Source organism: Solanum verrucosum, unplaced genomic scaffold, assembly GCF_900185275.1.
Source record: "Solanum verrucosum unplaced genomic scaffold, falcon-dt-bn FXZP01000235.1, whole genome shotgun sequence".
NCBI classification, from domain to species: Eukaryota; Viridiplantae; Streptophyta; class Magnoliopsida; order Solanales; family Solanaceae; genus Solanum; species Solanum verrucosum.
In genome coordinates, this window is record NW_026019948.1 from 493359 (window position 1) to 506601 (window position 13243).

General features: G+C 33.5%; 1 protein-coding gene across 1 annotated transcript; it reads right to left on the reverse strand.

Annotated features, from left to right (window-relative positions):
* Positions 1 to 3465: 3465 nt before the first annotated feature.
* LOC125813594 (glutamate receptor 2.9-like) lies at positions 3466 to 13243 on the reverse strand. The gene is made up of 5 exons (XM_049493073.1): positions 12964 to 13243; positions 9069 to 10372; positions 5569 to 5884; positions 4479 to 4873; positions 3466 to 3958 (listed from the first exon to the last, which is right to left on the reverse strand). Exons 1-5 carry the CDS (start codon positions 13241 to 13243, stop codon positions 3578 to 3580), a joined length of 2676 nt encoding a protein of 891 aa, XP_049349030.1. The 3' UTR covers positions 3466 to 3577.

The following is a 13243-nucleotide window of genomic DNA, read 5'->3' on the forward strand; positions in this document are numbered from 1 at the left end:
ACTATTGGTTGGCGGTTGCTGTGTCATATATGAAGGGGCTAAAAGAAGGGCCGCAATAATTTATGTCTCAGTTTCAAACAAGTTGAAATTGGTTATATGAATCTTTGTTTGAATTCATATCATATCATCATCATAACAAATAAAATAAAATAAAACTGAAAGAAGCATTAAATAATAATGATCATAATAATGCTCCCTCTGTCCCTAATTACTAGTCCACTTTTGAATTGACACACCTATTAAGAAAATAATGATTGACATAGTGAGTTTACCATTTTACCCCTATTAATTATGATGTGGATGAATTAAAGTTTTCAAGAAGTTCTACTTTTTTAAAGTAATTAATTGAGGATATAATAGGTAAAAAAAGTTGTTCTTTCTTGATTTGTCAAAATGGACAACTAAAAAAGGAAAGTAAACAAATAATTAGGGACAAAGGAAATAATAATAATAATAAAAGTTCCGTTCAAGTCTAAAACTTATCCACAACTAGTAGTTATCACTATATGGATCTTTATTTTATCTTTAGCTAAGTCTGTATTGATACCAAATATTTGAAGGTCTTTCGAGACCATTTCTTTCCATATGATTTTAGGTCTATCTCGTCCCCCTTTAACACCTTCACTTACCATAATTTCAGATCTACGGATTGATATATCTATAGATCAACACAAAATATGTCTAAACTATCTCAAGTGACCTTCTCAATTTTTATCCTCAATATATGCTACTTGCACTTTCTGACTGGGAGATGAACCAAGATCTCTTTTTGTTTTCCTTTTAACTTACACTTTAATATCAGTTAGTTACTACCTCCTACCGGTATCATTTATCAATACTATTCCTAAAGTTTTAGGTATATGAAAAGAATCACTAATTATAATATATTTTGTTTGTGTCTGTTTGAAATTTGTATCTTTGATTTTCTATAATCTTCACATATTTCATTGGTCCCCAGCCCAATTGCAGAAGGACAAAGACTTTTTATAAGGAAATATAAACTTGACTTTTTCAAATAATCTTCCTTAGGACTTGTTCAAACTCACTGGACATAATAAAGTCGGTGTATACTAGTCAAGCTACTACAACTATATTGCAAATTAAATTCAACAAATCCATATATAATTAGTGAGTTAATATACACATGTCACTAATAACTACTACATCAACATAGCAAGTTCATCAACTCAACAAATCTAGTGTTAATTATGTGTTTTAGTATAATTTTGATCAACTTCAAATTTGCGCCATGCATCTAAATCCTTGACTATTTCACTGGATATCTATTATATATTTTTTATCAATGTTAATATCACATAATTTTGTCTACTAAAATCTAGATAGATGAGGAGAAATCGCTTAACGCTTTTTTTTGTTTTTTGTTTTTACTGAGACTTAATTAAAATATGATTTTAACTCACTTCATTGACCACTAGATCCAGTGGCGTAGATACACTCATGTCAAGGTGTCCAATTGAACACCTTTCATCGAAAAATTATATCGTATATACAAGTAAATGATAAACAAAGTGGTTAAATAACATATTCTGGACACCCTTGACATAACAATATGATATAGTCCAGTGGTTTCAGGCACCTTGAAAGAGCAAAGACACACAAACTTAAAGTGTTTGTGTGTTTGAATCTCATTAATAGCAACTCTTTTTTCCATTTTTTAAGAAGATCAGACTCTAGCACCTCGATACAAATTTCGGGCTCCGCCACTTACTAGATCATGTCACATAAGAGGGATTAAGACTCTAAAGGATCGTTTGGTTGGTGAGATAAGAATAACAATTCTGAAATAAATGCAGAATTATTTTATCTCAAGTTTGGTTATTAATATTAATTAATCATGTTATTTTATCCCACCATTTTTACTAAATTAATTGTTAAAATTAGCTATTCATATAAAATGTAAGATATATAATTTCGTAAAATATCCTTCTTTATTCCATCTCGCTTACCAAACCTAGGAATTCATGAAGGATCTTCCTTATGATTTGTTCAATACTTGTTGGATATGTCGTTTGATTTCTTGATTTATATGTTAATTTATTTAATTTTGTGTCATTCTAATTAATTATTGAGTATTTCCGATATTTTTGGGCCATCTAGAATCTAGAAGGGTCCACGATAAATAGTAGTACTACCTCTAGTCAATAACTTATGAACATCAAATAATACAAATTTATCATGGTTGAGTTACGAGTGAGATTAAAATTAAAATAAAAATATATTTATTAATTATGATTTACTGATAAGAGAGTATGTAAAGACATGTATAAAATATTCTTTGAATTGATATAAAATATTTATTTAATATATATATATATATATATATATATATATATATATATATATATATATATATTTAATTTGTTTAAATCGTTGAAACAACTTTCAGTGCTTAGATATTAACATCTTTATATATATAGCTCATTTTAGGTTTAATATACATTATTATAACTCACTTATTTAATTAATTAGGTCAACTTGGACTATATTACGAGTCCAAATCAATTGATAAATGACCTTTGTCTAAACAAAGAAAAAAAAAGATAAAAACTATACTCTCTTTCCTAGAAATTTACTTTAATGTTTAATTAAAGAAAATATTAACTCGATTGTTTAACCTAAAGTTTAGAAGAAGGAACAAAGAAAATTATAAATTATAATCCACTCATATAAGTAATAAATTCAACTTTTCATTTTTGGTTTAGTCCAAACAAAATTTAGATAGGCTCATCATGTCTTGATTAAGTAGGTGTTTGGATCTAGGATTAAGGCTAAAATTTGAAGTTTTAATTTACGATCCGTATTTATTCATAAAAAATAATAATGCTGACTTACAATGACTCAAAGTAATGTTATTTATTTGTCTTTTTGATTTTAATAGAAAAATACATGTTTAAGTTTTCACATTGAAAAATTATCAATATTGTATGAAATAATTATACTAAAGTATAGTACATTATAAGCTAGGTTCAATTTTTATATTTATTATATCAAATAAAGTTAAATTAATAATTGTTATATTTTTTAAATAGAGCTGTTATATTAGTATAAAATTGAGGAAATTTTGAATAAATTGGAATGTAACGTAACAAGACCCGAATCCGAATATCCAGAATCCAGCCCGCCCAATAAAGCGTTCAAGCTTACTTCTTTACACTAATCTTCTTCCGCAAATGGTAAAGCAGCCGGTGATTTCGCCGGAGTCAGAGACGTTATCAGCCGTTGAGGAGGATTCCGGTGATGAAGTTGTAGATGGAGAGGGTTGGGTCGATTAGGAGGACCCGAGTTTGATTCTTCATTCTGGAAAGTAAGGTCTCAATTTTGCTTCTCTTTCAGAATCTGCTTAATGTTAGACTTGTTTACTGATTTATATATGTATTGTTCTATGTGTGTGCGTTTATTTCTAAATTAGGATTATACAGTACATGTGAAATGATACAGAAATTACGTATAAGGAAGAAAATAATATATTTACAAAGAGCACATTAGATTGTTTATTAGACAAGAGAAAAGTAGCTGTTGATCAATTGCTGTCCATGATTTTCCAGCTTCTGGTTCATCAAAAAACCTCTGTAATTTCAACATTCTGTTGAATATTTGGTCTTTGGTCAATCACAGTGTTGCAATTTTTAACTAGAGAAGTCCATCTAAGAACTATATTTGCACTATTTGCAATTATAGAGCTTAAATATAGCCAGTGTTTTCTGAATAAACGAGCGATTGAGATAAAAAATACAATTCCACATATAACACCTGAAATCAGTAATGGACCAGAGAACAACTCTTGTCCTAATCCAGAAACCTGTTCCTCAGCTGATGAAGAAGAGCAATTTGTTGAAATAAGCATTTGTTCTTCTAGTTGATTTATCACTCCATTCTGTGAGAGCTTAAGAACAGCTTCGGAGATATCAACTGCTAAAGGAGAACCCTTTGGAAAAACCTGATAGATTAAAACATCAAATTGTCATAAAGAAACTAGTTTAAAAATTTAGGCTGACAAAATGGTTAATGTTGCCTATGGTCACTCACCTTTGTCCATTGTAATTAAGTAACTAAATTATAATTTGTCATATTTAAGTAACTATAACTGTAAAATCCCTAAATCTTAGCTATTATAATTGTAAAGACACTAAATTTTCTTTGTCAAATTATAGTAACTGAACTCAACCCACTATAACAGTATAATTACTAAACATTATCCATTGAAACTTTAAATCTATCCATCTAGGGACTTTCTGTAAAGTTCAATGACTTCAATGTTATCGTGGGTGAAGTTTTGTTACTCCGTGACAGAAAATTGATTAATGACTTTGTTGTTATAGTAGGTAAAGTTCATAAAATGACAAAAGTTGTAAATTTACTGTTATAATAAGCAAAGTTCAGTGAGCATATGTGAAATTAATCTGTTAAGATGGAGATAGGCAGATTGAAAAGCTAAAAATATGAATTCTTGATCTTACAAAACCAAAACCACCAAGTTTAAAGACAGGTCCTGATTTGGTATAACCTCTGCAGTACTTGGCAAGGAAAACTTTGGCATGTGGAGCTACAACGAAAGCAGCAGAAATTTCTCCCTTCTCAAAAGCTTTAGGGTAGTCACTGATTGAACTGATCTTCTTGATGTTCTCTGGCTTGAATTGCAAATTTACTAGATATTTGACTATAAATGAATTGCCATTGCAACCAACTGGAGCATTGGTCCTTAGAAGATAATCCACATTTAGTACAGAAGGTTCCAGCCTAGGAACTGTCATGATGGAGGAAAGAATTGCAGTAAAGCAAGCTGTAACAACCACAACTACACATAACCATGTAGTCAGCACAAGTCGAGACAGATTGCTTTTGATTGATTCTCCTGTAATGATATCCCAAATTGGAACTATAAGCTTTTAAATTAGACCAAAGTGTAAACAGTAGTTCTGTATATATCTTTATTCTAAAGGGAAAAGTCCAAACTTTTCTCTCTATTATACAAAATATGTTTGATTTTACCCTTCGTTATATTTTTGATCATTATATCTTTACCATTGGCACATCCTCTCGGATTTGCCCTCGACTTTAAGGAAATTCCACATGGATCAGGAAGGAATCCATGTGTCAAAATATTTCAGGAAAAAGTTCAGAATTTACTCAAATACTTTTGACTATGATTTAACATTAGTACATTACCATCTGTTATACTTCAGGTGAAGTTCCATTAAGGTTCAAGGACAAATACTAGACGATTTGCTAACAATAAGAGTATAGGAAAGAGTAAAATTAAGATATCTCGTATAGTAAAAGAGTAATTTTTTAATCCTTTTTCTTATTCTATACTCCTTTTGTTCCTTTTTTTTTTGACATAGTTCGACTCCGCATATAGTTTAAGAAAAGAAATAAAAACTCTTAAACCTTGTGGCTTTAAACATGTCATCACACTCATGTTCTATAAAAGATTCTCTTTAAGGAAATATTGAAATGTGACATTGATTTTTGTGTGAAATAATGAGGAAATAGTGTCAAAGAAGGTGGAAAGGAGAAGTATAATGTATTTCTAAATTTGAAACTTACTTTGCGAAAAAGAGAGAACAGTGACAGAGAACCAAAGCATGGATCCAATAAGCTGAGGGAAAGAACCACTGAAATCCGGGTTGTCATTTACATACTCATTTAACCAGATGACAACCCCTGTGGACATGCTCATCACTGCTAGCAGAATCCACAACTTCAACTTGAAGGCCTTTATAACAATAAACTGGAGCTTGTTGAGTCTTGGCCTTTCGGTCACTATCATGACAAGTCCAGAGTCAATATAGGGCTGTGAAAATTCGGCATACTCATAGCGTTCAGCCAATATAGAGGTATCACCTACCGCTGCATCCAGATTCTATTTCATGAACTGGTAAGTATCGGTAAAAGTATTTGCAGATGTAACTAACAATAATGAGCTCTAAGCAGCAGACTTCACTGATTGATAATGATGAAAATCTTAAGGCAAAAGGGTCAAAAAGTACTCTGTTGTACGAAATTTCTTAATTTTGCCTTTCATTATACTTTGAAGTCATCCATAGTTCCCATTATATTTTTAAAGTTACGGGTTCATATCTACTATTTGTTGCAATTTTAGTAAATTTTTACACATGATTTTATGCTTTGTATTGAAAGGACGAGTTCAGATGAACCTGGTACCATAACATTAGATCCACCCCTATCGATTATCCTTGACCCTAACGTATCTCCAACTTGAAGTATAATAGATGGTAGTTGTAAACCATAGTCAAAAGTACAACAACAACATACCTAGTGTAGTCCCACAACGTGGGGCCTAGAGAGGGTAGAGTGTAGGTAGACCTTATCCCTCCCTACCCTAAAGGTATAGAGGTTGTTTCCGACATAGACCCTCGGCTCAAGGAAAAACAGTGTAAGCAGTCCATAAAAAGAAGTGGCGGAAGTTCAAGACTTCAAGAAAACCATACAATACGATAGTCAAGGTACAAGAAATCAGATATTAACAAAAACAATAGATACTAACAAAACTTCAACAAAACCATACGATAGTCAAGGTATAAGAAATCAACAGATAGTAAAATAAATTGAAGGACAAGAAACTACATGTGCAATACTACGAGTACTAATATGAATGGACAATAAGACAATGCATTGATACTTATTACCCTTCTACCCTAATCCCTGACCTCCACACTTTCTTATTTAAGGTCATGTCCTTGGTAAGTTGAAACTACCCATGTCATGTCTAATCACCTCTCCCCAATACTTCTTAGGTTTACCTCTACCTCTCATAGAACCATATGTAGCCAACTTCTTGCACTGGGGCATCCATGCATCTCTTTTTCACATACCCAAACTATTTCAGCATTGTTTCCCATATCTTGTCCTCTATCGAAGTCACTCTCACCTTGTTTTGAATATTCTCATTTCTAATCTTATCTCTCTTGGTATATCTACACATCCATCGCAACATCCTAATTTCTACAACTTTCATCTTTCGAATGTCAGAGTTCTTGATTGGCCAACAACTTCGCCCATACGACATAGTTGATCTAACTACTGCTCTGTAGAGGTTGCCTTTAAATTTTGATGACACCTTCTTATCAACAAAGACTTTAGATACAAGCCTCCAATTTATCCACCTTACACCACTACGGTGTGTGACATATTCGCCAGTATCTTCATTTCCTTGGATAATAAACCTTGAATACTTGAAACTTCCTCTCTTTTGGACAACCTATGTATAAAGTCTTACTTTCACATCAGCCTCATACATTATATCACTAAATTTGCACCCTAAGTACTTTGTTGTGGTTCTGCTCAACCTGAATCCTTTAGATTCAAGGGTCCGTTTCCAATGCTCCAACTTAGAACTATCTAATCCACAAGTAACTACAACATGGCATCTCACCTTGAATTTTTCGTGTTAATATATCAATTATCAAGACAAACAAAGATGGGCTAAGGGTTGATCCCCAGTACAACCCCATCAAAATTGGGAAGTGTTCTAGGTCACCTCCCACAGTCCAAGCAACTCCATTGAACCTTCCTTAGGTCTTTGTCGTAAGCTTTTTCTAAGTCGATGAACACAATATATAAGTCATTCCTTACTCTATGTTGTTCCACCGATCTCCTTACGAGATGAATGACTTTTATAATTGAGCTCCCCGATATTAATTTGATGTGGTTCTCGGAAATCACCACATCCATCTTAACCCTTTCTTTACCACAACTTGATATCCTATGGTTGTTACAACTTTGAACGTCACCCTTGTTCTTGTACAACAGAATCATTGTACTCCATCTTCATTCTTCAGGCATCTTTGCCATCTTGAAAACAACATTTAACAACTTAGTTAGCCACTCCATGCCTACCCAGTCTGAGCTCTTCCAAAATTCCACCGGAATCTCATCTAGCATGGTCGTTCTATCCCTACACATCCTAAGAATAACACTCTTAACCTCTTCAACCTTTATACACCGACAATACCCTTAATCGTGACACTTCTTTGGGTGCTCCAACTGTTACAACACAATGTCTCTCTCCTCTTCTTCGTTCAAGAGTTTATAGAAGTATGACTGCCATATTACTAGTACTTTGTTTTCCTCAACCTCGATGCACTTTACTTGGTCTAGGTCATGGACCCTCCTCTCTCTCGCCTTGGATAACCTGTACAACCTCTTAACCCTACTCTTGTCCTCTAATCCAACATACATGCGTTCTAAAGTTGCCGTTTTCCCCTTGTGACGACTAACTTTGCCTCCTTCCTCGCCATTTTATATCTTTCCCTATTCGTCGACTTTTCCTCCTTGTCTTTACTTTCCACCCATTATGCGTACACCGCCTTCTTTACATCTACCTTCTCTTGGATTTCTCCATTCCACCACTAGTCCTCTCGATACCCACCAAATCGGCCTCTTGAGACCCCGCGCATCTCTAGCCGCTTCCCTAATGCAACTAGTGATCCTATTCACATACTGGTTGCATCCCCACTATTCCCCAAAGCCCTCATAGCCATCAACTTCTCTACCACCTCTAGGGCATTGGCCATAGTCAAGCTACCCCATTTGATTCTTAACTGATCATCCATGACCCTCTTCTTCCTCTCCCTCTTGATCTCCAAATCCATCATCTTGAGTTTATGTTGGGTCATAAGATCCTCACTCAGGATAACCTTACAATCCTTACAAACACCTTTATCACCCTTCCTAAGGAGCAGATATTCTATCTGCGTAGTCACTGTACTACGGAAGGTAACCAACTGCTCCTCCTCTGGAAAACTCAAAATATCTACCACCAGCCCAAAAGCTCTTGTGAAATCCAGGAGTGAGAATAAATAATCGATAATTTTCTTGAAATTTTGTGACACGTGGAATCCACCCAGTTCACGTTGGAGATCCTTAAAGTCAACCACAATTACAATTTGTTAATGACACCAAAGTAAAACAGAGTAAAATTAAAATATTTTGTATAATAAAACATAGATCTGAACCTTCTTCCAAAATCTGAAAAATTAGACCAGAGTTCATTAGGAAATGCTAAGTTAAAGAGTCATGCTTACCTTGTTAGAAACTCCTACCACCATTTCATCATAAGTACCATAGAAGGGAACAAGATTGTAGGGCAGATAATAGGGAAGTTCCGTCACTACTGCTTGAAAAACATGAACTGAAAATCCACCAATCAGAGTCTCATTCGTCTCTTGGTTAAAGTTAACTTTCACAAACTGAGTAAATGCACCCCTTGCAGGTACCCCAATCCTAAGTGGTTTTTCTAGGCCACCTATTGTCCACCCTTTTGGGACAGTTTGCGTACCACCAGGCCACACAATTGACCCCAGAGCCCCTCCTAAACCGTTGCCAATTTTCAACTTCTCCCCATTGTGTTCACCAAGAACCTCAGAAAAACCAAACTTTGGTGACCAAAATGACACTTCTCTGTAGCTTTTGCCAATCACATTTATGATCCTAAAGGTTGGTTTTTGATATAACATGCCATTCTTGAAGCTAACTTTTCCACTTAAACCTTCAAAATCACTCAACAAAATGCTTTTCACTAGTTCACTTGAATTGCTTCCGGATAACTTTTGCATGGCCTTAGCAGTTGCCCAAGTTGCATCATAAGCCTTGAGTGCATATGAGCTAGGACTTGGATATCCTTCTTCTTCAGGATATTGTGATCTGTACTTTTTCCTGAACTTAGCATTGAACTCTCTAAAACACTCAGTTTTTTCATTAACATTTGCCTTAAACCCAATTACACCTTGCATGTTCAGTAAAACAGAGGGTTCAACAGAGTCCAGAAGACTTGCCATATTGTTTGAAATAATCCATACATAATTTTCCCCCATCATTCCCATTTCATTTGCCATCTCAAAAAGAACTAAACCAAAGTCTAAAGAACACTGTAACACCACAAAAACTTTAACATTCTTGGTTTTTAACTTCACCAGCTCTTTTTGAATGAATGATTTTGAATCTGAGAGGGAGAACAGAGGAGGAAATGCCAAATGATATTCAACAGAGGACTCAACAACTTTGAGTGAGTCTGAGAGGTGAGTAATCAGTCCAGAATCCATATTGGAGAAGCTGTTTCTAATTTCATATAAAGCTATCACTTTTCTCCACTTGAAATGTCCAATTAAGGCAGCAAAGCATTGCATTTTGGACTCAACATCAGTACTCATTTGGATAAGTGAAGGTGATTCTGTCAGTAAGACTGTTGAATATGTGGAAGCTGGATGTAGAGAAATAATGGGAATACCCTTGTAGGCTTCATCATCAAAGTCAGAAAATAGAGCAGCTTCTTGGTGTGTCAATGGTCCAAGGATGGCATGTGCTTGCTTCTTGTTGGCAAGATAAGTTGCTGCAAAATTTTAAGTCAGTACACCAAAGCTGCATTGCATGTACTGGATGTTGAAGATAATCTATCTATCTATATTTATTATTAAAGCTAGACATAGACAAGGTGATGTGACCGTTTGATGGCCAACATTCCTATTTTTCATCTTATTTTTTTTTAAATATATTTTTTTGTGCAGGTCCAGAGTTTGGCTTCTAATAGAGATATGTATCTTCTATTTGACTTGTCTCCCCCCCCCCCCCAAGGATGTTGGCATTTAGCATGTGTTTACAAATTTCTTACTTCGTTTACTAAGATTTCTGAACTTTTCGACTGGACCGGGTGACCCTTTTTACTCAGGCGGCGGCGGCAGCAGCAGTGGAGTAGAAGCCTAGAAGGATGAATTTGTAATATTTGAACTTGGATTAGAGGGTAGAGATATGAGAATTGGTGTAAGGAAAAATTGTTGATATGCACCCAATGGTGTCGCCAGTGGTCAATGAAGTGGTTGAGCACTCTTAAGGTTGCTGGTAGGAGGTGCCAGCTCTCCGCGGAATTAGTCGAGGTGCGTGAAAGCTGGCCCAACACCATGGTCATAAAAAAAAAAAGATGTTGATATATAGTCTTTTTCTTTCTGAGAGTGAAGATCAATTCATTATAGAAGGAAGTTTAGTTGTTAGTATGTCAATTCTTTATACTTGCTAATGAATAAGTTAGTAGGTATTAAAAGACCTTATCAACTTCTACAAAAAGTATTGGCCTTTTGTGATTGTCATTTATGGTACAAAGAAATCACAGATCTAAAAGTTCACTTGACTAATTTTATCAGCATCGATAAACTCGGTTTATCAGATTTTTGCAAGTATTCATGTTAAATTATTTTTTATCCATTTGAACATTATACTCTTTTGTGTATGAGCGTCTATGTATATACATAATTCGTATCATAAAACAAAGCGACGACTTGATATCTCCTTTAGGGGTCGTTTGGTAGAGTGTATAAGAATAATTGATGTATTAATAATGCATGCATTAGTAATGCTTGCATTATTTCTTATACATTGTTTGGTTTGATGTATTGGAAATAGCAAGCCTTGTATAAAGACTATTAAAAAAATATTTGTTTACAAAAATACCCCCACATTCTTTTACAAAAATAATAATAATAATAATTATAATAATTATAATAATTATAATAATAATAATAATTATTATTATAATAACAATTATAATAATAATTATTATTATAATTATAATTATAATAATTATTATAATAATTAATTATTATTATTATTATTATTATTAATAGAGGGTAGTTTTGTCATTAGTTAATCTAATGCATGCATTAAAACCATTGCATTGCTAATACCTAGAAATCCATTGTATTAGCAATACACACTTTAATACAAATTAGAGTGTATAACTAATGCAAGCATTAGTTATACATAGGTTGGAAAAGAGTACCAAACAAGGTACTAGTAATACACAGTGCTAATGCATGCGTTATTTTTCCTAATACACTCTACCAAACGACCCCTTAGTCCAAAATATTTGTTTCATCTTTTAAAAGTAGTGTTATTAGTGATGATCTTAGCTAGCGTTGTTCATGGTTATAGTTAAAAAATCAAATCGAACCGCAATCCAAACTAAATCGATTAAAAAAACCGATATTTGGTTTGATTTGGTTAGGTTTGGTTTTACATTTTGAAAAACCAATACTATTTGGTTTGGTTTTGGTTTTACTAAAAAATAACCAAACTGAATCGATAAATTATATATATAAATTTTATAATTATTTATATATTATTCATAAATAAAATATAAATATTTTGTTAAATTTTAAGTAACTCAAGTCTTTAACTTTATCATTTTCTCAAGCCCAACACGTAAATTTTATCCCATCTATTACAATCATAAGTCCAAGTTCATCAAAATTCATTACTTTAGTCTTTACCTATCATACCTACACGTTCTGTTAATTGAATCACTTTGTTCGTGTAATGATAACTTTAGTATTGTTTAATTGCTTAACTGAATCAACAATAGCTTTTCAGTGGATTGTTCATGTACTAGGTGTTTGTGTCTATCAAGATTCGTATGTCCTAAAAAACTTATTACTTTCAAACTGAAAAAACCAGAAAAACTGAACCGAACCGTCAATAACCAAATCGACGGTTATTTTTTTCGTTTGGTTTGGTTTGGTTTTAGAAATTTAAAAAACCGACTAGATTGGTTTGGTTTTTGTTTTAACCAATAACCAATCCAAACCGAACCACGGACACCCCTAAATTCTTAGCAATGGTGATATTAGCTGTTTATTAATGGTGATGTGATTACACACTTTTAACATGATATCAGATTAGACAAATGCCCTAGGTTCAAGTTTCACCATCACTCATTCATGTGAGGGAGTGTGGTGCAGATATAATCAAATAAATGTAAACTATACTCTATCTGACAACATATACTTTTACAATTCTTGATCTAGTTCGTTACACATGACTTGTCCCACGTAAACTCTCTTGTGTGGTTTGTGGGGACCCAAAGGATCGCATGTAGGTTCCCTTGTCATTTTAAAAGAAGATATATGATATAGAGAGAGAGTAAGAATTTACCAAGGGAAGCTGCAGGACCATGGGAATAATTAGCAAAGTTGAAAACTAACGGTGAACATTCAGAATTTTGGGCATTGAAGTCATCAACTGCCATTTCCATACCTATCTTTTGCTCTTTTCCCACTCTTGTTGTTGGATTAATAATTGCTCCTATTTTCCATATTATCATGTTACAATCATCATATATTGAACCATTAACACCTTTTTTGGTATAAGCCAATGAAAATACTACATGATCAAACAATAAAAAATAGACCAACAAAGTAGCTTCCCTCCTCAT